Source organism: Lynx canadensis, chromosome A2, assembly GCF_007474595.2.
Source record: "Lynx canadensis isolate LIC74 chromosome A2, mLynCan4.pri.v2, whole genome shotgun sequence".
Lineage (NCBI taxonomy): Eukaryota > Metazoa > Chordata > Mammalia > Carnivora > Felidae > Lynx > Lynx canadensis.
Genome location: NC_044304.2, coordinates 154980498 through 155006084, shown reverse-complemented (window position 1 = coordinate 155006084; position 25587 = coordinate 154980498). Strand labels below are relative to the sequence as shown.

The 25587-nt window shown below is 37.0% G+C and overlaps 1 protein-coding gene across 3 annotated transcripts in view; it reads left to right on the top strand.

Moving 5' to 3' along the window:
- The window catches only part of BRAF (B-Raf proto-oncogene, serine/threonine kinase), a 166564-nt gene that overhangs the window by 78281 nt on the left and 62696 nt on the right, over positions 1-25587 (top strand). For all 3 annotated transcript variants that reach the window (XM_030308583.2, XM_030308582.2, XM_032592466.1), the window contains exons 3-5: positions 13817-14080; positions 20278-20381; positions 21234-21336. In XM_030308583.2, the coding sequence (XP_030164443.1) occupies positions 13817-14080; positions 20278-20381; positions 21234-21336 (471 nt within the window). The remainder of the gene's footprint in view (positions 1-13816; positions 14081-20277; positions 20382-21233; positions 21337-25587) is intronic.

The following is a 25587-nucleotide window of genomic DNA, read 5'->3' as shown; positions in this document are numbered from 1 at the left end:
TGTTAAAAAACTTATTTAAAAAAGAGAAGGAGAAAACATTCAGTTGTGGAGGTTAGGAAACTAGTTACTGTGTTAGAAAGTGGGGTCAAATTTTGTGAAGTATGTTTTTTCCTTGTGAAATATCTTTTTCCAGCAAATCCCCCCAAATTGGTGTTTGCTTTCTTAATAGGTAAAATTTATAATACTTAAATAGCTCAGAATTGCTTAGCTTTAGTGTTTGAGGCTTTTGTATCAAGACTTGAGCATCATAAATTTATAGTCATTGTTCTTAATCCTGTGGGGTAGTAGTTTCTGTTGTAATCACAGATAACCTTTCTTGATATTGGTTTCCTGATGTAAGTCACTTGGGTTCCATGATGAGCAAGCTGTTAGGGGATCCAGGCAGTCAGGCTTCACGGTCCACACTGCTTCCCGCTGCACTACACTGCCTGTCGCTGTAAAAGCTGGTCCAGCTGTAATCACTAATCATATAGAAATATAACCATAAATTACAAATGATCATTTGCCTTCAAACGCCTTACATTTTTAGGCATGGATTGGTAGACTCCTAAACTAAATTTCTAGTTTAGTAATCTGGTTGCACTTAAAGGATGTGTTAAATCTTTCAAGTATTTTCATGAGAAAGTAAGTTTGCATTTCTAAAATAAATTTGGAAGTTTGGAAATAACCACTGATAAACTGTTGGCTTCTTCATATGGCTTCCCTCAGAGCACACTGCCAGATACCAGTAGTAGGACCACAGTTCATACCTCTGAATACTAGTTAGTATACTTTCCAATATCCCATGCTGTTTTACTTTTCCGTCTGAGGAGGACGAGTGCAGGAGTCATAGGAGGCAAAGAGTCCTGGTGAAAATGGTGATTCTTTATTAATTAGAATTAGACAGTTTAACCAACAGTTTTTGCCAACCATTTCTGTGTCTTGTGAGACTCTCCCCCACCCTTAGTCGTAATACATTTGCATCAATAACCGTTTTTGACTATAGCAGGGATTCAGTGCCCCCTCCACACACTCACATTCTTCACGCTCTTCACTGTTCATATTACATCTAACTAGGACAATATAAAGCAGACCATACCTCATAGATTATATCATTAGCATGTAGATTCTTTTTTTAAAAAATTTTTTTAATGTTTATTTATTTTTGAGAGAGAGAGAGAAAGAGAGACAGTGTGAGCAGAGGAGAGGCAGAGAGAAAGAGAGGGAGACACAGAATGTGAAACAGGCTCCGGGTTCTGAGCTGGCCGCACAGAGCCCGACGTGGGGCTCAAACTCACGAACCACGAGATCATGACCTGAGCTGAAGTCTGACGCTTAACCAGCTAATCCACCCAGGCACCCCATGCAGGTAGATTCGTATTCTCAGGGACACACTACAGAATTTCTCTGTAGAGGGCGATACAATATAGTGATTAAGATGAACTTTGAAGTCACATAGGCCCTATGTTTGAATCTTAGCTGTGACTTAGCTTCTGCAAATAGGTTACTTAATCTCATTATACCTGACCTCATTGGTAAAATGAGAATACTGTCACACATGTATAAGTTTAAGTTTATAATTAGGAAATAGCATCATTCTTCACACATATTGATTACGCATAAATTTTTGATTCATTCATTCAGCACATATTTATTAAGTGCCTGTTTATATTTATGCATTTATGCTTTTCTATGCTCTGGGGATATAGCACAAAAAAAAAAAACAAAACACCACACAACTGTGCCTTTAAGCAGCTTATAGTTTTATCAGAGGAGGGAATTACAGGCAATAAACAATAAACCTACATAAACATTGGGAGCCTACCTGGAGATGACAGTATTCTTCCCTGGGGAAAGTTGATGAGGGCCAGTGGGAAGACCTTTGGGTACTGATATTTGAAGGCCCTTCAGTGAAAAACCAAGTTTGTTGGTTAGCCACTGAGACCCATCATTCTGCTTTCTGTCCCTACGTATTTGACTACTCTAGGAACCTCAAACAAATGGAACTGTACAATATTTAGCCTTTTGTGACAGCTCATATCATTTAGCATAATGTCTTCAAGGTCCATTATGGGTCAAAATTTCCTTGCTAATTAAGGCTGAATAATGTTTCCACATTTTGTTTATCCATTCATCTATCAGTGGATACCATTGATGGTTGGTCATTTCTATCTTTTCATTACCACGAATAATGCTGATTTTACTCCTTTTGACTGTATACCAGAAGTGGAATTACTGAATTATGTGGTAATTCTGTATTTAATTTTTTTTAATTAACTAATTTCTCTTTAATTTACATCCAAGTTAGCACATAGTGCAACAATGATTTCAAGAGTAGATTCCTTAATGCCCCTTACCCATTTAGCCCATCCCCCCTCCCACAACCCCTCCAACAACCCTCTGTCTGTTCTTTTATGTGTAAGAGTCTCTTATGTTTTGTCCCCCTCCTTGTTTTTATATTACTTTTGCTTTCCTTCCCTTATGTTCATCTGTTTTGTATCTTAAAGTCCTCATATGAGTGAAGTCATGTGATATTTGTCTTTCTCTGACTAACTGATGTTGCCTAGCATAATCCCTTCTTTTTTTTTTAGTTAATTTATTTATAAAAGTTTTTTTATTTTTTTCGGGGCGCCTGGGTGGCGCAGTCAGTTAAGCATCCGACTTCAGCCAGGTCACAATCTCGCGGTCCGTGAGTTCGAGCCCCGCGTCAGGCTCTGGGCTGATGGCTCAGAGCCTGGAGCCTGCTTCCGATTCTGTGTCTCCCTCTCTCTCTGCCCCTCCCCCGTTCATGCTCTGTCTCTCTCTGTCCCAAAAATAAATAAACGTTGAAAAAAAAAAAGTTTTTTTATTTTTTCTAAATATTTTTTCTTTTTTTTTCAATATAGAAATTTATTGTCAAATTGGTTTCCATACAACACCCAGTGCTCATCCCAAAAGGTACCCTCCTCAATACCCATCACCCACCCTCCCCTCCCTCCCACCCCCCATCAACCCTCAGTTTGTTCTCAGTTTTTAAGAGTCTCTTATGCTTTGGCTCTCTCCCACTCTAACCTCTTTTTTTTTTTTTTTTTTCCCTTCCCCTCCCCAATGGGTTTCTGTTAAGTTTCTCAGGATCCACTAGCATAATCCCGTCTAGTTCCATCCAAGTAGTTGCAGATGGCAAGATTTCATTCTTTTTGATCCCCAAGTAATACTCCATTGTGTGTGTGTATGTACACATATACACACATATACACACATATACACACACCCATATACATACATATATATATATATATACATACGTATATATATATGTAGGTGTGTGTGTGTGTGTATATATATATATATATACACACACACACACCACATCTTCTTTACCCATTCATCTGTTGGTGGGCTTTTGGGCTCTTTCCATACTTTGGCTATTGTCGATAGCGCCGCTAGAAACATTGTGCCCCTCGAAACAGCACAATGGATAAATACCTACTCGTGCAATTGCTAGGTCATAGGGTAGTTCTATTTTTAATTTTTTGAGGAACCTCCATACTGTTTTCCAGAGTGGCTGCACCAGTTTACATTTCCACCAGCAGTGCAAAAGAGATCCTCTTTCTCCACATCCTCGCCAACATCTGTTGGCTGAGTTGTTAATTTTAGCCATTCTGACTGGTGTGAGGTGGTATCTCATCGTGGTTTTCATTCCTGATGATGAGTGATGTTGAGCATTTTTTCATGTGTCTGTTAGCCATCTGGTTGTCTTCTTGGGAGAAGTGTCTATTCATGTCTTGCCCATTTCTTCACTGGATTATTTGTTTTTTTGGGTGTTGAGTTTGATAAGCTCTTTATAGATTTTGGATACCTACCCTTTATCTGATATGTCGTTTGCAAATATCTTCTCCCCTTCTGTCGGTTGCCTTTTAGTTTTGCTGATCGTTTCCTTCGCTGTGCAGAAGCTTTTTATTTTGATGAGGTCCCAATAGTTCATTTTTGCTTTTATTTTGCTTGCCTCCGGAGCCGTGTTGAGTAAGAAGTTGCTGTGGCCGAGGTCAAAGAGGTTTTTGCCTGCTTTCTCCTCTAGGCTCTTGATGACTTCCTGTCTTACATTTAGGTCTTTCATCCATTTTGAGTTTATTTTTGTGAATAGTTTAAGAAAGTGTATTTAATTTTTTAAGGAAATGCCATACTGTTTTCCACATTAGCTGCCTTTTACATTTCTGTTAGTAATATACAGGAGTTCCAGTTACTCCATATCCTTGCCAACACTTACTTTGTGTGTGTGTGTGTGTGTGTGTGTGTGTGTGTGTGTGTGTTTCTGATAGCCATCCTAATGAGTGTGACATGGTATCTCATGGTTTTGATTTGCATTTCCCTGATGACTTATGATGTTGAACATCTTTTCATGCATTTATTGGACATTCATTCTTCTGTGGAGAAATATCTGTTCAAGTCTTCTACACATTTTTTAATTGGGTTGGTTTTTTGTTGAGTTGTAGGAGTTCTTTATATATTCTGAGTATCATTCCTAATTAGATATATGATTTACAGACACTTTCTTCCATTCCATGGGTTCCCTTTTCTCTCTGTTGATTATATCCTTTGTGCGAAAGTTTTTTTTTTATTTTGATGATGTCCCATTTACCTGTTTTCCTCATGTTGCCTGTGCCTTTGGTGTCACATCCAAGAAATCATTACCAGACCCAGTGTCATGAACCTTTTTTTTTCTGTTTTCTTCTAAGATTTGTAATTACAGTTTTAGCCCTAACGTTGAGGTCCTTGATCCATTTTCAGTTAATTTTTCTGTATGATGTAAGCTAAGGGTTCAGCTTCATTCTTTTGCATGTGTATATCCAGTTTTCCCAGCCCCATTTATTGAAAAGGTTGTCCTTTCCCATTGAATAGAAACTTTGACACACGCCCTTGTCAAAAACCATTTGACCATGTATGTGAGAATTTATTTGCGGGCTCTCTTTTGTTTTCCGTTGGTATTTATAGTCCAACTTTATGCCAGTTTACACTGTACTGATTTGATTACTGTAGCCGTGTAAGGATTTTAAAGTCAGGAAGTATGAGATGTCCAACTTTGTTTTCCTTTTAAGGATTGCTTTGGCATTTCACTATCTTTTGAGATTTCATATGAATTTGAGGGTGGATTTTGCTATTTCTGAAACACATGGGGATTTTGGTAGGGATTGCATTGAATCCATAGATTGCTTTGTGTAGTATTGACATCTTTAGAGCTCATAAGTCTTAAATATGAATGGACAGCTAAGAATAACCAAATATTGGAAGAAAGCTTGTAGCAGGAAAACAATAGCAAAAATGGTCAAAGCAACTCAGAAATAGTGCACAGAACAGATGAGAACCTGAAAATAACTATAATTAACATCAGAGATAAGAGAAGACAATCTGTTCTTATTTCATGGCTGTACTAAAGAAACAAAAGTCTTAATAGGGAACAAGAAAGAGCTCTTGGTATTAAAATAATTAAAATAGTAAGCAGAAAATGTAAATACATATGTGTATGTGTGTCTGTGTGCATATACATAAACAATTGTTGTAAGATAAAGTTAAGGAAATCTCTAGAAAGCAGAATAAAAATAAAGATGGAAAGTATTAGAAGAAAGATAAGAATTAGAGAATAAATCTAGGAGAGCTATAAAAATACCAAATGCTTTTAGCTACAGAAAAACAAAAACACCTAATCACAAGTTGCCCAAACAAATAGGAGTTTTATTTTCCCCTCCTGTAACAAGAAGCGTGGAGGTAAATTATTTTAAGATTGATTCCACAGCTCAGAGTTGTCAGATGCTGGGGTGGATCTCTACAGTCCTTTAGGCCTTTCTGTCATGAGTGCCACAGATCTGTATGCCATCATAGGACACCTCAAAGCAGGAAGCTGGGATCACAGACGCTCTCTTGTGTCCTACGCGCTTTCAAGGAGGAAATTTTTCCCTTCAAATCCCCTACACGTCTTTTCCTTTATATCTCATTGACCAGAATGGGGTCACATGTATCCCTACACCGGGACTATGTTTATATTTCTTGAAGTAAGAGGCTAAAAAGTGAAGTTTTTCCAGTGTTCACAGTTTGGCTTTAAGATAAGCTTGAGCATTGGCAACTAGAAGTTATGCTATAGTTATTTCGTTCCAAACATTTCAAGATAGGAAATAATGTTTTCTATGTTTGATATTTTTGATATTTCCACAGGAAGATAAAACTTTACCTATCCCTGCATCTCTTCCTTGTAGCAGAACAGGGTGAAATCAGTTCTGTCACCATCAAAATCTTATGTCCTTGTACTAATTTATTTAAAAACTAGCTTTTAAGTTGTTCTAGATTTTTTCCTACTGACGTGAATAATAATTAAAATTATATTGATTCTTTTGATAACTTCAGTGAAATGAACTATAGTACTCTTAAGGAATTTCAAATTTGGCTTTTTAGTCTTTGGTTCCCTTTTTATTTATTATTATTATTTTAACATTTATTTATTTTTGAGAGACAGAGATAGAGCACAAGGGGGAGGGGCAGAGAGAGAGGGAGGGACAGAATCCAAAGCAGACTCCAGGCTCTGAGCTGTCAGCACAGAGCCCGATGTGGGGCTCGAACCCATGAACCGTGAGATCATGACCTGAGCTGAAGTCAGATGCTTAACTGCCTGAGCCACCCATGCGCCCCATAAATCTTCATCCAAAGGAGGAAAAGATAAGTTTGCCTTGAAGAGTCATTTCCCAGGAAATCTTTTTTTTACCCAATTTTTCTCCCTCCGTACATCCAACAAGTTATTTGAATGCCTTCTGTGTGTAAGATAAAATGCTAGATGCTTCTCTAGTAGTAGGTTCTTCTTTTTGGACCTGACATATTAGATTCCAGAAGAGAAGGAATAGTGTTTCTGGAATCACTGTGCTGGTGATACACACTGGTGTTACACACGGAGTCCTAGCTACCATAGAATTGACATGTATGCCAGAGTGCCCTGCAGACAGAGGCATGGTAACGGCAGTAGCTCCTGACATTTATTATTTGCTATCTACCAGGCACTATTCCAAGCAGATAGTCGGTCATTTAATCCTCAGCCTATCCTTTGAGTTACACTTCCTATTCTCATTTTCATTTTATAGATGAAAAAACTAAGTCACAGAGGAGTATAATAATAACATGGCTAATGCTACAAAATTAGTCAATAATGTAGCCAAAGTTTGAATCCACACATTCTGAATTCAGCATCTGCTCTTAACTGCTATATCATTATTATGATACTGACAGCCTTTTTGGTCTTTAATCTGTGTAGAACCCAGGATGATGCAGAGATATTTTATTAAAACAAGTGAAAAGAATACTAGCAGCAAGGTCCTTCTTGTGGAATACAGAGCAGTCCATTAGATACCATCTTTGGGCAATCTGTAAGATTTCATTGTATCTTGTGAAATGAAGTTTAACAATAAGTTTAATGGACTAATGATAAAAAAATGTTTATTTCACTGCTTTTTCCCATTTGTTTAAAGTAGATCCTTAGATAATTTTCCACCCATTGTGGGGCTTGAACCCACAACCCTGAGATGGAGTTGCACACCCCACTGACCCAGCCAGCCAGACATCCCACCCACTTTTACTTGAGAAATGATTCACATACTGTAAGATTCACTTTTTTAAAGTGTGCTATTCAGTGGGGTTTTTTTAGTATATGCACAAAGTTGTGCAGTCATCACCACTATCTTAATTCCAAAACATTTTCATCACCCCAAAGAGAAACCCTTTACTCATTAACAGTCATTCCCATAAGCCCTTGGCAACCACTGATCTGCTTTGTATTTCTATACATTTGACTTTTGGGGCACTCTGTGTGAATGGAATCATACATGATACGGCATTTTGTGACGGGCTGCTTTCACTTGGCGTAATGTTTTCAAAATTCATCCATGTTGTAGCATGTAGCGTTCATTCCTTTTTATTCCCTCATGTAGATATATCATATTTTGTTTGCCAATTTATCAGTTGACATTTGGGTTTCCACTTTTTGACAGTCATGAATAAAGCTATTATGAACATTCATATATAAGTTTCTGTGTAACATATGTTTTCACTTGTCTCGGTTCTATGCCTTGGGATGGAATTGCTGTGTCCTATGTATGGTAACTTTATGTTTTAACTTTTTGAGGAACTACCAGGCTGTTTTCCAATGTTAGCTGCTCCATTTTAAATTCCCACCAGAAATGCATGAGGGTTTTCATTTCTCCACATCGTTACCAACACTTACTCTCTTGTTTGTTTTTTAAACAGTCATGCTTGTAGTTTTGACCTAAAAATGGTAAAGCATCTTTTTCATGTACTTATTAACTGTTTATCTTCTTGGGAAAAATACCAATTCAAATCTTTTGCCCACATTTTAAACTGGGTTATTGTTCAGTTGTGAGAATTCTTTGCATATTCTAGATAGTAGATCCTTATGAGATACATATATATTTTTTAAGTATTTTCTCCTATTCTGTGGGATTTATTTTTCATTCTTTTGGTAGTGTCTTTTGAATTTTTTTTTTTTAATGTTTATTTATTTTTGAGACAGAGAGAGACAGAGCATGAACGGGTCAGGGTCAGAGAGAGGGAGACACAGAATCTGAAACAGGCTCCAGGCTCTGAGCTGTCAGCACAGAGCCCGACACGGGGCTCAAACTCACAGGCTGTGAGATCATGACCTGAGCCAAAGTCGGCCGCTCAACCGACTGAGCCACCCAGGCGCCCCAGTAGTGTCTTTTGAAGTATAAAAGTTTTAATTTTGAGAAGTGCAGTTTATCTGTTTTTTTCTTTGGTTGGTGTGATTTAGCGTGTCATACCTAAGAAATTACTGCCTAATCTAGGTTCATGATGATTTACTCCTATGTTTTCTTCTAAGAACTTTGAATTTAAAAAATTTGTTTAATGTTTATTTTTGAGAGAGAGAGACAGAGCATGAGCGGAGTAGGGACAGAGAGAGAGAGGGAGACACAGAATCTGAAGCAGACTCAAGGCTGTGAGCCGTCAGCACAGAGCCCAACGCGGGACTTGAACCCACCAACCGCAATATCATGACCTGAGCCAAAGTCAGACGCTGGTTAAGTGGTTAAGTGGCTAACTGAGCTACCCAGGCGCCCCTCTGCTAAGAACTGTGTAGTTTAAGCTCTTAGTTTTAGGTGTATGATTCGTTTTGAGTTACTTTTTTATTGTAATCTTAGGTAGTACTCCAACTTCATTCTTCTGCCTGTAGATATTCAGTGGTACCAGCACCATTGTCAAAAATCAGTTGGCTGTAAATGTAAGGCTTTATTTCTGGATTCTCAAGTCTTCTGTGGTGTTCTATATATGTATCCTTATTCCAATGTCTTGATTACTGTACCTTTATAGTAATTTTTGAAATGAAGAAATGTGAAGCCTCCAACTTTGTTCAAGATTATTTTGGTTTTCTGAGTACATTACACTTCCATATGAATTTTAACATCAGCTTGCCCATTTCTATAAAAAAGCCATTGGGATTTTGATAAGGATTGTAGTGAATTTGTAGGTCAGTTTCGGGAAAATTTTCATCTTAATAATATTAAGTGTTTTTGTATTATTCAAAAACATCCGACATCATCTGTGCCTTCAACTAGTTTACAGTTTAGTAGAGTCATGTTAAGAACTCAGCTAAGTAATACAAGGATGACAGTAATAAACATAACAAGAATTGCTAGTACTACTTATTCCTGCTAGTAAGAATATTTATGGGTTTTTGCTATGTGGTAGCCTCTGTAATAACTTCTTTTACTTGTATTATCTCATTTAATCCTCACAAAATTTTTTCATAATGAGAAAAACATAGTCCTATAAAGAAGAACATGATAATAGTCTAAAGGAGGTGAAGAGAAAGAATACTTCTTTGGGGTTTTATCAAGCAGAGCTTTGAATTGGACTTTGAAAAATAAGTAGGATTTTGATGCGAAAGAATAAGGTTTTGGGAAAGCTTCATCCTGAAGAAGTATCTGGTATCTGTAGTATCTGGAAGAACGAACCACAAGAATTTTGTTGATGATACTGGTGGTGGCTGAGGTGTGCATTTTTGTGGGAGGACTTGTCCATATTTGCTGAGTAAGGAAACAGAGGAAAAATTGGAAGATATAAGAGAAATTGGGGATAACAGTGTACCAAGGCCTCTGTAGAGGCCCTAAACATTCAGTGCCATTACTAAATTGAGAACAGAAGAGAGATGGGGCGGGCCCCTGGGTGGCTCAGTCGGTTGAGCATCCCACTGTTGATTTTGGTGCAGGTCATGATACTGGGTTCGTGGGATCAAGCCCCACATTGGGCTCCATACTGAGCATGGAGTCTGGTTAAGATTTTCTCTCTCCATCTGCCCCTTTCCCCCACTCGTGTGTGCTCTCTCACTCTCTCTCTAAAATAAATTAAAAGAAAAGAGAGATAGGGAAAGGCATGGAGAATTGCTTAGACAAAGAAAGAAGAGGAAGCTTTTATTTGATGGCTTTGACCTCCAGAGTAAATTTGAAGGTAATGTAATGCTGTTTTCTGAGCGAATTACAGATTGGGTGATGAAGGTAAGGAGGCAGAGAAGCATAGAAAAGGTTGGAGTAAGTATTGTGAAAAATGTAATATGATGTTAAAAATTTTCGGGTAGTACCCTAAAGGACTAATTTCCACAAATTGATAATGGGACTAATTGACCTCCTTCTGTCTTCTTGACTTAATTAACTGACCTTAACTAATTGACCTACCTTACTATCTTCTCCAGCAGTGTATGGTAACCTGAGAGAAAGAATGGAATAATTGAGTGGTTAGAATTTACTCCAAATTTGTATTTGACAAACAAGTTGGTAAAAGAATAAGAATTAGAGAATCAGAGATGTTACTAGTGGTATTGTTGAAATGGTGAGCCGCAAAGTAGGGGCAATAAGACAGTCAAGGCCCAAATCTAAGAAACTTCAAGGGATTAATGTTGATATCATAAACAGATTAATGTAGTAAGATGGAAACTTGAGAAGGTGTGTTCAGGGACAGGGGAAGCTCCACATTGAGGTCTTGTCATCATTTGGAACTCCTGGATCTTGAAGGTAGAATGAAAATCAATACCTTTAGAAATAAGTTTAGAGAACTTTATGGCAGGAATGTTAAAAGAGTAATCCACAGTGAATGCATCAAGGATAGTGGGATGAAATGAGTCAATCCAGGGACAAAAGGCAGGCAAGAGCCTTGATTGCAGCTGTGAGGACAGAGAGAGGTGGAATAACTGCTTTGTACTTAATAAAAGGAAAGAGCTATTGATAAGTGCAGTGAAATAATAGCTTGTAATCCACAATGGAGGGAACAGTATATTTTCAAAAATTAAGACTAACATTTTGATAAAGAAATAGCATTCTGAAAATTTATTGTTTAAGTGCATTCCATTTCCCTAAGGCTTACTTTGTGTACTTGTCCAGATGATAGTGAACAAGATTTGATATATGCAAGGGGGAATTTTTATCTCCCAGACTGCATGTATGTGATCTTCCTAGGGTAGGAATTGCATCAGTCTTTATTTTTTTAGTTCGGGTCCCAAACAGTGCCAGACACATGTATGCTCAGTATATACTAATTGACGGATTAAAGGCTGGATAAATGGATCATATTAAAAGAGATGCCCGTAAGTAATTAGCTCTTGGAACTGAAAGCTAACACGAAACACAGTTCAGATAATTTTGAAGTGATTTGATTATAATGCCTCAAAATGTTATGAAACATTTCCAGAATCAGGGTAGGGTAGCTAGTAGGTTATAAAGGAGAGGGCTTTTTAAAAATTTTTTTAAAATACTTATTTACTTTTGAAAGAGAGAGAGAGAGAGAGAGAGACAGAGCGAGAACGGGGAAGGGACAAAGAGAGAGGGAGACACAGAATCCGAAGCAGTCTCCAGGCTCTGAACTGTCAGCACAAAGCCTGACGCGGGGCTCGAGCCCACGAACCATGAAATCATGACCCGAGCCAAAGTTGGACACTTAACCGACGGAGCTGCCCAGGCACCCCAGGAGAGGGCTTTTAGATGCAGTTTATGCCCTTTACCCCAATGGCTCATTTTACTATTTTTCCTTTTTTTCATCTTCAAAATTATATTTTAAGAACCAGCATAGCAAGTGCAGTCAGTGGTCTTTACTGAAATGAAATTTCTTCTTCATTCTCCTCTATCTTTGATCATTCTCCTTTGCTTATAGAATGAAGTTCAGGCTTCATAGTGTGGTATAGACACCCTCTACAAGCTGGTGCCTTACCCACTTTTCCAGTTGCATTACTTGTTTCCCTGTATTGCTATTCTTCATTTAATTCCGCAAACATATATTGATCCCTTGTTGTGTCCCAGATACTGAATTGCATGCAGCTATACTAGTCTGTAGTTTTCCCTCTATGCCTTAAAGTTTCCTACCTCTCTGTTTGTTGCAGAATTTCTCCTGTACACAGCTCTCTCTTCTCCCCCACTTAACTCCGTCTATCTAAATGCTAACATAATCCTACCTCATTCTCACCTTATATCAAGAATGTCCTTTATTTCTCATGTATAACACTTAAGCATACTAAAATACATCCACCTGCTTCTCTGCAGCCCAATAATAAACTCCTTGAGTGATGAGAAGTTTTAAAATCTTTGATTCTCCCTTGTAGCCTTTTATAAATGTTTGTGGTGTTACATCTGTGTATGATGGTAGAGAGAAATGGTGGACCATAGTGTGGGGGAGGGTGATTTCCATTGCCCTAAAGAACCATGGACATATATATTCCAATTTATTCCATCCCTTTACTTTCAATATCACTCTGTTTTCAAAATTCTTGTTATTTTTAGAATATGATATCTTATGTGGTCATTTGACTTTATAGCTTTAATCAAATGAAACTTCTAGAAGTTTCCACCCTAGTGGATAATGGCACCAGAATTTCTTGACTGCAGGGCATAAACCACCTTTTCAAATAAAATTTTATTCTTTAAGCAGTATTTGATGGGATCGTCAGAGATCCATAGTGAAGAGAATAAAGTATTTTAACTAATACCTGTTTCAGAAAGACGGTGGCAGTTATGTAACTTCTAAGCCCTATTGAGAAGATTTTGGTGGTAATGGCGAGATCTGACCCTGTACCTGAGTCTTATTTTTTGACAAATCTCTTTTAACCCCGCATCTCCTTTTCAACTTCTCTTTCTGTTCTTTGGAGGGCAGAAAGGTATGAAACTTTATATGCCTACAATTTCCTCAAAAAAAATTTTTTTTTAATAGAGAGGGTACTTATCCTTGATTTAGTATAGTATTTTATCTTATGTTGGATATGCAGTTTGGAAGTTAAATTGCAGTATGACCAGGGGCGCCTGGGTGGCTCAGTAGGTTAAGTATCCGACTTCAGCTCAGGTCATGATTTCACGGTTCGTGGGTTCAAGCCTTGCATCGGGCTCTGAGCTGACAGCTCAGAACCTGGAGCCTGCTTCAGATTCTGTGTCTCCCTCTCTCTCTGCCCCTCCCTTGCTTGCACTCTGTCTCTAAAATAAGTAAACATTAAAAAAGATTTTTGTTTTTAAATTGCAGTATGACCAGAACATTGTAAATACATTTTAAAATTAACATTCGTGGGTTATTCTAGACATTTATATGTTTGTTGATTTCTCAGTGCAATGTACTGTCTTATCACATACACAAAAAAATGATCAATTTAAAAGTAGAAGTATTAATTTACAGTACTTTCAGCACTTATTTTGTAACTTGTACTTAAAACCCTATTAGCTAGATTATAAAGAGATTACAATCAAAGATTTAAATTTCATATTTCCTTTTGTTACTGTCAGGAAAAAGTCCAGATTCAGTGTATGTTTACTTTATTTTATAGGCCTATGAAGAATACACCAGCAAGCTAGATGCCCTCCAACAGAGAGAACAACAGTTATTGGAATCCCTGGGGAATGGAACTGATTTTTCTGTTTCTAGCTCTGCATCAACGGACACCGTTACATCTTCCTCCTCTTCTAGCCTTTCAGTGCTACCTTCATCTCTTTCAGTTTTTCAAAACCCCACAGATGTATCACGGAGCAATCCCAAGTCACCACAGAAACCTATCGTTAGAGTCTTCCTGCCTAATAAACAGAGGACAGTGGTGAGTCAACTTTTAATATCATCATTGCTTTTTCTTTGTGTTTTTCAGAAAGAGTAGTTGTTGAAAATGAAATACGTTATCACTCCATATTCTGTGGTCATGCAAATGGAAGCATCCATTTCAAAAAGGAGTGGAAAAGACATAATTAATTGGTGCCAATGTCTGTGTCCCTTAACTGGAACAAATTGTATTGTGTTTAGTGTCCGATTTGACATTTTAACCTATCTGCCAAACTTGAACCAGACTCAAGCCTAAGTACTAGTTCAGAATCAAAAAGAATTTCCAGACTTGTGCTTGTTTGTTGTCTAACATATGTCAGGTAAGCTTTGTTCTTTGCCCTTGAGAAATCCCTATTTGGACTTATCAAATGTTGGATTTTTAGTGTGCTTGATATTTTTCCTCTATGTAACTTTTGTTGATCATTAGCATTACCATTGGAACGAGTATTCTGTAAGTAACATTTAAAGAATGGAAATCTGCACAATTTTATGGATGGTCTATAATCCTTGAGTACAAGTACTGTCATTGCCTTAAATAATGCATCTATATGCATCGCGACTTTTTAAAAATGCATGTGGTTACTTTTGAGGTTAATAAAAAACCTTTTCATTTCCAAATACAACTGAAGTCAAAGTAGTTTTATTTTTTTTTTCCCTCACACAGCATTAGTAGTAATGCTAGATTTTCATAGAAAAAGTTTGATGACTAGGCTGTTGCTTGGAGGCTATAGCCTGGAGGCTATGGTGGCCTCCAGTGAGGTTAATTTGTCACCTTGTGCAACAAAGAGATGTGAGTGTCAGTGTGTGGGGATGCAAGACTAGGCCTTCAGCCAGTGTCACAAAGGTAGTTGGAACTCAGGTCCTTGCATAAAGCTGAGTCTTTGAGGAGCTTTATCTTCAGCAAAAGGGTGAACTAGAAGAAAATCTACTTACTCAGCATACATAAATAACAATGAAACTTGTCTGTCTTCACCAGTGGTCCAGATAAAGTTTAAATCTTCCCTTGTGAATTCCTAATTATGGGCCTGTTCTCATCATGGTGTGGGATTCATATTTGTACTTATGGGTCCTGTCCAGGAACTTTGAACGCAACAAATGGTCCTCGAGAGATAATAGCGCTCAGGCACTGGGTAGAAGCAAATGCAAACCCTCTTTGGCCGATCTAGGTCTCATGAAATTCATATAGATAATGCCCACTGACAAGTTCAAAATCCCATGTCATAAAATATACAAGGAAAGAGCCTGTCAGCACATTAGAAGACTTAAAAACAGTACGATTCCTAAGAAGGAACCAAATAGGACTTCTAGGTGGCCTTAATATTTTAAACTCAGTGGATGACAGTTCCCATCTATGAAGTATTCTTGCTAAAGATGATTTTATTGAATGTTAAGCTTCCACACCTTCCATTTTACAAGAAACACAAGGAATAGAAGAAAAAGTTAAGTGCCATGAGGAAGTGATAAATTCAGAATGTGGACATTGTATAAGACAAATGGCCTGGATTCAATGTCACAGAAGATAAAAAAGATTAGGGATTATTCTACAACTAAACAAGACTAAAGAGATGTAAACAATTGCAGTGTGTGATCCTAGTTTGGGAGTAGGATGGGGAAGAGCTATCAAAGGCATTCTTGCGATGGGAAATGGTGAATGTTGATTAAATATGTTATTATGGAGTCATTAATTTTCCTATGTGTGATAATAGGAATGTAGTTACGTAGGAGAATGTCTTTATTCTTAGGAAATACATTTTTTACTATTTAGGGGTAAATCGTCATGACACCTACAACTTTGTCCACCTTCTTTTTTTAAATAAAACTTAGGCACAGTAAAGTATACAAATCTCGGGTGTACAGCTGAGTATGTATATGTAACTTTGTGCATGTGTAACTGCCATGCAGATGAAGATACAGGCCATTTCTAATGCTTGGGAAGAGGTTCTCCCAAGCCCCCTGCAATTCGGTCATCATTTTCCAGAGTAACCACTATTCTGACTTCTATCTCAATCAATCAATTTAGAACATAGTTTCAAATGATAAGATCGAAAACAAATGTCAGAGAAAATAAATATTAAATGTTAGAATCTATGTAGAGAGAATTTGGATGTTAATTGTATCGTTCTCATTTTCCGTGTTTGAAAATTTTCATAATAGAGTTGGAAAAATGCAAAAACATATACCAAAGGAAAAATAGAAAGTTCAAAAGAAACAGTTGTCACTAAGGAAAAAAAGAAATAATGAACATTTGATTTGATGAAGTAGCAAGGCAACTTGAACTATAATTTCAGTATCTCTAGTAGTTACAGCGTATTACAGAACAGCTGTCAAAATGCTAAATAAAAATTAGAATATTTTAAAAAACTAAATGGATGAGATTAAAAGTAGATTAAATCCAACTGAAGGGAGGGAAAATTAGTAAACTGTGGAAAGCAAGGAAAGAGAGTCAAAGAAAATATAAAAGAGGGGATAAGAGGTATGGAAGATGAAATGAACAGTTTTATTATATGCCTGAGAGGAGTTCCAGAAAGTGAAAATAGAAATAAAGGAGTAGAGCAGAATTCAAAGAAATGATGGCTAATGTTTGTGAAAGACATGAAGCTAAAGATTTGGGGAAAACAGGCCCTGAATTGTATAAGTAAATTTTAGTCCATAATTATTAAACATAACAAAATGAAAGAATACTATTTTAAAACCATTCAGGGAAAGAATTATCTATAATAAAAAACTACAATTGGATTATTAAAAAATATTGATTGTAGCAGCTGGAGAAGCCAGAAGACAATAGAATCTTGTACCAAGAATGCTGAGAGGTGCCTGTTAAGTTGCTTAGCTGAAGTATGAGTTGAAGGTACATTCACTAATAAAGGCCTTTCCAGATGGGGAATTTACCTTTCCCATGCTCTGCTTAAGGGAACTACTCAAAAATTACTTTAGAAAGTTGAATACAGATGAAGGAATGAAAAGTAAAAATTAAACCTAAAACTATCAAATTTATAGAAGAAAACATAGGAGAAAATCTTAGTGACCTCGAATTTGTGGCAATGATTGCATAAATATGACACCAAAAGAAAAATCCATAATGAACATATTCATAAATTGGACTTCATCAAAATTAAAAACCTATTGCTCTTTGAAACACAGTGTTAAGAGAGTAAAAAGACAAACCACACAGACTAATCTTTGCAGAACATCTATTTGATCAAAGACATGTATCCACAGCATTAGAAAGAGCTCTTTGAACTCAATAGTAAGAAAGCAAACAACTCAAAAAATAGACAAAAGATTTGAGCAGATGCTTCACAAAAGAAGATATGTAGACAGTAAATAAACACATGCAAAGATACTCAACATCATTGGTCATTGGGGGAATGCAAACTAAAGGCACAAGATGTCACTACACGCCTACTAGAATGGCTGGAATGAAAGAGTGGTCATACCAACTATTGTCAGCTATTATGTGGAATAACAAATTTTTATACACTGCTGGTGGCAATGTATAATGGTACAGTCACCTTGGAAAACAATTTGGCAGTTTTATTTAATTCAGTTCCTTTAAAATCCCAACAGTGTTTTTTGCAGACATAAGAAAAATCCATCCTGAAATTCATGTGGAGGCTCAATGAATCCTGAATAACCAAGCATTCTTGAGAAAGAGCAAAGTTGGAGGTCTCACACTTCCTGATCTTTAAACTTTTTACATGCCTACTGAGTGGCATAGACATCGGACATATAGATCAAGGAAATAAAGAGTCCAGAAATAAATGATCATGTATGTGGTCAAAGGATCTTTGACAAGGGTGCCACGGCCCCCTCTGGGGGGGAGGCGGGGAGGAAAAACCCTTCCACAATGGTACTGGGAAAACTGGATATGCACGTGCAAAACAATGAGGTTGGACCCTTACCTTACACTATATGCAGATTATCTCCAAATAGATCAAAGGCATAAACATAAGAGCTGCAACTATAAAACCCCTTAGAAGAAAACATACAGGAAAAGCTTCACAATACTGGACTTGGCAGTAATTTTTTAGGTAAGACACCAAAAGTACAGGCAACATGTAAAAATAGAGAAATAGGACTATATCAAAATTAAAAACTATATGAATCAGAAGCTTTGATGCAGCCACTCTGGAAAATAGTATGGAGGTTTCTCCAAAAGTTGAAAATAGAACTACCCTATGACCCAGCAATTGTACTACTACATTTTTAGCTGAAGAATACAAAAATGCTGATTTGAAGGGGCCAATGTTTATAGCAGTAATATCAACAATAGCCAAATTATGGAAAGAGCCCAAATGTCTGTCAACTGATGAATGGATAAAGAAGATGTATTTATATACAATGGAATATTACTTGGCATTCAGAAAGAATGAAATCTTGCCATTTTGCAACAATGTGGATGGAACTAGATTATTAGGCTATATGAAATAAGTCAATCAGAGAAGGACAAATATGATTTTACTCGTGTGGAATTTAAGAAACAAAACAGGTGAACATAGGGGAAGGGACGGAAAAATAAAATAACAGAGAAGGAGGCAAACCATAAGAGACTCTTAACTATAGAGAACAAACTGAAGGTTGAGGGGAGGTCGGTGGGGGGGTAGGCTAGATAGGTGATGGGCATTAAGGAGGGCACTTATTGGGATGAGCCCTGGGTGTTACATGTTAGTGATGAATCACTAAATTCTACTCCTGAAACAAATACTACACTTTTAACTAACATGAATTTAAATAAAAAAAAACCCACAAAACTATGTGAATCAGAACACAGTCATCTAAGTGAAAAGACAACTTATGGAATAAGACAACTTCTTTTCATATTTACAAATCATATATACGATAAGGGGTTAATATTCAGAACGTATTTTTAAAAACTCCTACAACTCAACAACAAAAAACCTATAAACAACCCGATTAAGAAAAGGGGAAAGGACTTAAATAGACATTTCTCCAAAGAAGATATACAAATAGCCAACAAACACGGGAAGAGATGCTCAACAGTAATCATTACGAATATGCAAATCAAAGCTACAAGGAGCTACCACCTCACACCCATTAGAATGGCTGTTATCAAAAAAAGGAAGAAAGAAAGCAAAAAAGAAAGGGAAAGAAAGAATGAACAACATGTTTTATTCAACGTAGTAGTAGAAGTCATAGACACAGCAGACACACACACACACACACACACACACACACAGAGGAATATTACAAAACCATAAAAATGGATAAGCTGAGGTGCCTGGGTGACTCAGTCGGTTAAGCATCTGATTTCAGCTCGTGTCATAAGCTTGCAGTCCCTGAGTTCGAGTGCTGCATCAGGCTCTGTGCTGACAGCTCGGAGCCTGGAGCCAGCTTCAGATTCTGTGTTTCCCTCTCTCTCTGCCCCTCTACCGCTCGCAGTCTGTTTCTCTCTCTCTCAAAAATAAATAAACATTGGAAAAAAAAAAAAAAAGGATGAGCTCTTGCCAAAGAGGGTATTATGCTAAGTGAAATAAATCAGACTGAGAAAGACATATACCATATGATTTTACTTTCATGTGGAATCTACAAAATAAAACAGGAATAAACACAAAGCATAATCAGACCGGTAACTACAAAGAACACACTGATGGCTGCCAGAGGGCCAGCGAATAGAGGGATAGGCAAAATGGGTGAAGGGAAGTGGGGGGAGATACTTCCAGTTGATGGAATTAGTAAGTCATGGGGGTGAAAGACATAGGGAATATTACTATTCAGATGTTGTATAGTGACAGATAGTAAGCTATACTTGTGAGCACAGCATAATGTATAGAGAAGTTGAATCACTATGTTGTACACTTGAAACTGAGGTAATGTGTGTCAGCTATATTCAAATTAAAAAAATGTTTTTAATTGATTTTGCTTTAAATGTTGACTTGTTGTTTCTCAGTGGTGGGTATATAGGAATCTGTTATATTTTGTTTCTATATGTACAAAATATTTCATAATCTTAATAAAAAACAAAATCAGTTTTGCTTTCAGTTGGTGAATAATAGATACTTGAGTCATGATTTTCCTTTAATATTAAGTTAGCTCTATAAATGATGTTGTATCTAACATAGTAATCCGTATGACATTTTAAAGGTATTATAAAGGTAAGGTATTGAGCTTTATGAAATGATGCGAAAAAATATATAATTTATTCCTTTTACCTCATACTATATATTTCTGATACTATAGGTACCTGCAAGATGTGGAGTTACAGTCCGGGACAGTCTAAAGAAAGCTCTGATGATGAGAGGTCTAATCCCTGAGTGCTGTGCTGTTTACAGAATTCAGGATGGGTATGGTTTGTATGTGATGTGAAATTTTGTTTAAAAAGGCAAAAAAACCTCAGACATTGAACTTTGGGGTGTTCTGTAGCATCTTTACCCAAACCTAGGGTGTTAAAATTTAAGTTTAGGAAAAAAAAAAAAAAAAAAGCCTAAAGAAAATTTGCCAGCCTTTTGAGGAGTTAACATTAGACAATTTTGTGTGATTATAGTATTTTGTTATTCTGATCAAATGACTTTATTTGGAGTTGGAGAATCTTAAAATTTTTGAACCATTTAGAGTGTGACTTATTTGAATAACGGACTCTACCCCACGCCCATTTTTAATATAAATTCATAGTTTCACAAAAGGCTTATCAAAATTAACATTTTACATTAAACTGTTTTTCTTTCAAAAAAGTGTCTAAAATTGTGCCAAGACCCCCCAAATTTTGAATCCTGTTTTTTAAAAAATATCCTTTTTGGGGCATGTTGTCCCTTGAGTGCTGTTTTTATTTTTTTAGTTTTTACTTTTTTTTGAATGGATAGATAAATCCGTACCTGTGATTTTTTTTTTTTTTTTTTTTTTGGAGGGGGGACCCTAGGAACAATCAATTTTCTGCTGTTGTAGGTCTTTTCTGGAGCTGACTTGAAGAAAAGAGTACATCTCTTTACCCTGCTGTTTGTCCAAGAGTGATACATTTATTTGGGGTAAACTTAAAAATTAATTTATTGCCATTTAAATTTCTAACGATGGAAGACCAGGGAGCCAAACCTCCCTCACCATTACTAGCCCCTCAATAACCAATTTTCATATCTTCAGCATGAGGTATGTGAAGATTTTTAGGTACGCTAACCAAGAAAGGCTGTGTCTACACTTTTCAGAGAGAAGAAACCAATTGGCTGGGACACTGATATCTCCTGGCTCACCGGAGAGGAATTGCATGTAGAAGTGTTGGAAAATGTTCCACTTACAACTCACAACTTTGTATGTACTTGTACATTTTTTCTCAGTGTCAAAAATGTTCAGGTTCTTGTGCATGAGTTTTTATTTAAGGAATATGCAATATGGATGAGTTATTTAGGGATTGATATTTGACCTAGGTTAAAATCAGTTCTTTAAAAACTTCGTATTTAAACTAGAGTTTTATTTTCATCATATACTTTCTTTTTAACTTGAAAAAGCAATAGATGACTTTCATTAAAAGAACTAAAAAGAAGGGGCACCTGGGAGACTCTGTAAGTTAAGCGTCCACCTCTTGATTTCAGCTCAGTCATGATGTCACAGATGTCACAGAGCCTGCTTAAGATGCGCTTTCTCCCTCTCTGCCCATTCCCTGCATGCATGTTCTTTCTCTCAAAAAAAAAAATTTTTTTTTTTAAAAAGAACTAAAAAGAAAATTTGAATGGTACAGAAGTATATCAAGTAAAAAAATGAAAATGAAAATAAGAGGGTAAACATTTGTTATTTTGTATTCTTCTAAACCCTTTCTGTATATACAAATGTGTGCTTATACCTGTGAGCCCAAAGTTTTTTCCTTTCTCTTTTTTCCTTCCTTCCCTTCCCGTTCTTTCCTTAAACGAAAGATGGAGTCATATTCTGTATGATATTCTTCACCTTAAAGAAAAAAAAATTCAACAGTGTATCATAGATCTCTTGCCACGTCAGTACACCTAGGTTTGTGTTTATAGTGATTGCATAATAGCCCATATTTAACCATCCTCTATTAATAGACATATAAGGGGTTTTAAAATCTATTTTGTACAGGGCTAAACAGAATTTTTGCATACAGCTTGATACACTTGTGTAAATGTTTCTGAAGGATGAGTTAATGGAAGTGGAGTAGCGCTCCTTGAGGACCTCTCCCTTCATCTGGGGTTTGCATTTGCTGGAACCTAGCCTAAGCTAAGTGTCACCAGCATGAGACCTGGAATGTGGGACATCTCCACCTTAGTGATGAGGGTATAGTGCCCAGAGTTTGAGAACTCACCCTCTAAAGGATAGGCAGAAGCCTAGAGCAGAATGATCTGTAAGGCAGGAATGTACTTCTTACTTTCTATTATATATGGAATTTTGACAATAGTTTGTTTTTTCTAGATGGATAGTTATTGCTAACCTTTGGGCATCCAGTGCTTTCTCGTGTGCTTTGGTGATCAGTACAGCTGGACTCCTAAAGCAGATGAATGATGAGCTGATTTCCTTGGGTGTTTGTGCTTTCTGGGCTCCATTAGTGGTGAATAATTTGTGCTTCAGTAAATAAGACATCTTTTTTTTATGTTTATTTAAAAAATTTTTTATGCTTATTTATTCTTGAGGGAGAGAGAGAGTGACAGCGCACAAGTGGAGGAGGGACAGAGAGAAAGGGAGACACAAGATGTGAAGCAGGCTCCAGGCTCTGAGCTGTAAGCACAGAGCCTGACGTGGGGCTTGAACTCACAAACGGTGAGAACATGATCAGAGCCGAAGTCAGATGCTTAACTGACTGAGCCACCCAAGCACCCCAAATGTTTACTTATTTTTGAGAGAGAGAGAGACAGTGAGCGGGGAAGGGGCAGAGAGAGAGAAAGAGAGAGACAGAATCTGAAGTAGGCTCCAGGCTCTAAGCTGTCAACTCAGAGCCCAACGTGGGGCTTGAACTCATGGACCACGAGATCATGACCTGAGCTGAAGTCAGAGGCTTAACCCACTAAACCACCCAGGTGCCCCAATAAATAAGGCATCTTTTTGATGAATGTTGTCAGATTTACTATGTAGCAAGTAGTTTTGTAATGATGACCTAGCAAGTTCATTACTATTTATTATTTTTTTAATTTGTAGAATTTGGAGTGGATAAATCTGAAGATAATTTTAAGTTTTTAGGATCCCAAAACAGTAGAGCTTACATTTCACAATGATTACTACTCTTTTTCTTAATTATTCTTCTTAGCTAGAAATCAGTTAAGAGGAGGTGAAAAATCTAATGTTAAAGTAGTGCCTCGGGAAGGTCCTTGCCACAAGAGAATAATGAAAACAAACTGCAGAGTATAAAAATCCTCACAACACAGTTGGAGACTTGCCAGTAAATATTTATTGAGAACTTTCCACTTACCAACACTGTTTCTGATCTGGGGATATAACAATGAATGAGAAAAACAATATCCTTGCCTTAGAGTAGAGAGACAGATGATTCGATAAGAACATTTCATAAACACTCTTAATTACCGTGTATGTATAAAGTACAGTAGATGCACAGAGTAGAGACTCCTAACCAGGCCTTGGAGGATCAGGAAAGTTTCCCAAAGGAAGAACTATCTAAGCTAAGGCCCAATGGATGAAGAATACTCTCACAGAAGGAACAGTGTAAAAGCATGGTACTTACAAGCTCTGAAAGAAGTTCAGGGGGTATGGAATCAAATTGGAGAGGGGGTGGTTACAGTGCAGCAAGAGTTAGGGCTAGCGTAAGAAGAGTCCAGCCCGTGGGAGTCTTTGTAAGGCATGTTAAAGACTTGGACTTCTCTCCAAAATAATTGGAAATTGAATGCTTGTAAACAGGGGAGACCTGGGAATGGATTTGTGTTTTAGAACAGTTGCTGTGAGTGCCATGTAGAGGCAGAGGAAAAGCCTGCGTTCCGTTTAAGAAAGGGAAAGAATTCCTCTCTTTGCTTCTCTCTGCTGGATCTTGCTGGCTACTGGAGGATAGCTGTTTATGCCTCCTGGTTCCATAGAATTCGTTATAAAAGCAGTTCCTTTGGTATTTGCCTGGGTTCCAGAAATCCCTGGGAACTGACAGGGTGGAAGTGGCAGGAAAGGTAGAAAATCTGCCTTCCCGTGCCCACTTTTATTGACAAGAGTATACTCATATTCAAGTGCATGTCACAATTTATACTCCTGCGTACCCATGTTTGCTTCTCATTTCCATTCCTCTCTGCTTCCCTTCCTCCTCAGGCCCTCTTGCCTTGTGTGTTTTTTTCTTCTGTACATACACAAACAGCCTAGTACACGTAGGTTTCAAGTAGAAGTCAGTAACAGGAAGAAAAACTGCAAGTGAGTAGATTAATGAAAAAAATTAGGGCTTCATGAAACTGAACAGATTATCAGATGAGTGAGAAATGGTTAGCAAAGAGGATCAGGTGACTATAAAATAATTCCTGTGAACACGTTTTGTATTTTTCTGTGCTCTATCTTCTGAGATCCTGCGAGAAATACAAAAAGTCCTCACGTTGGCGAGTAATGGCCACATAAATGTTAAAGGTTTTCTAATTTCTTGTATATCCAGAGACAAATGGAAAAGTAACAAAGCTAAAAACAAGTAGTTGCCTTTTATATTCTCTAGAAAGTGATACGTAGACCTTTTTAGGTGAAGAAAACAAGAACCACTCTTGAAATCACTTGAATGTTCTCAAAAAGCTGGAATGTATCATATGCCAAGATATCATTTTCCTGATGAGACATTATTGTTAAATATCTTTTTATCCTGCTAAATGTATGTTTATTGAAAAGAGTTTGGTATACTGTGGGTATTGAAATAAACTTACTGGCTCATGAAAAGCATTTGCATGGAATAGAAAGTTCTGATGTACATTATATATGGTCAGGATAAATACTGTTATATGAATATAGGTATGTCCTGGGTCATGATGTAAAATATACTTCTTACTATTGTTTGTGATTAAAACTGTCTGAGACACTGAGATGAATTAAGGGTATATAGGAAAGACAAAGGACAAAATAGAGTCACCTATGCTTTCACCACTCTGAAATAGCCTCTGTTAACATTTCAGTATTTATCTTTCTTATATTTTCTGCTTATTCTATATGTAAAACAAATACTCTAAAAATAATTTCTGGCTTCAGTAGTTATCAGGATAGAGCCTCCCTGACGCAGTTCTTATTATGTGACCCATGTTGTAGATCATTTGCCTTCTGACATGGAGTTCTTAAGTTTCCCATAGAGAAATGTTCACAAACCCATTTAGGTGTTCTAATCCTCTAACTGATAATTTGTTAAAAGTGGTTCTTTTACTGTCTTTTAGGTGATTTTCCTATCCCTTATCCTAGTCTGTTTCTGTTTTAAAGCTCTTTGGGTGGTTTGTTTTTTTTTTTTTTTCCTATTACTAAGTAGTAACTTTAAGCCAGAGTTCCTTGCTTTGTCAACCTCGGCCATCATTTACTGATCACTGATTTTATAGGGAATTAGCTCATTTGTAGTGTTACAACCTTACCTTTTTCTTCCCCTTTAAATACTATACCATCCCACCC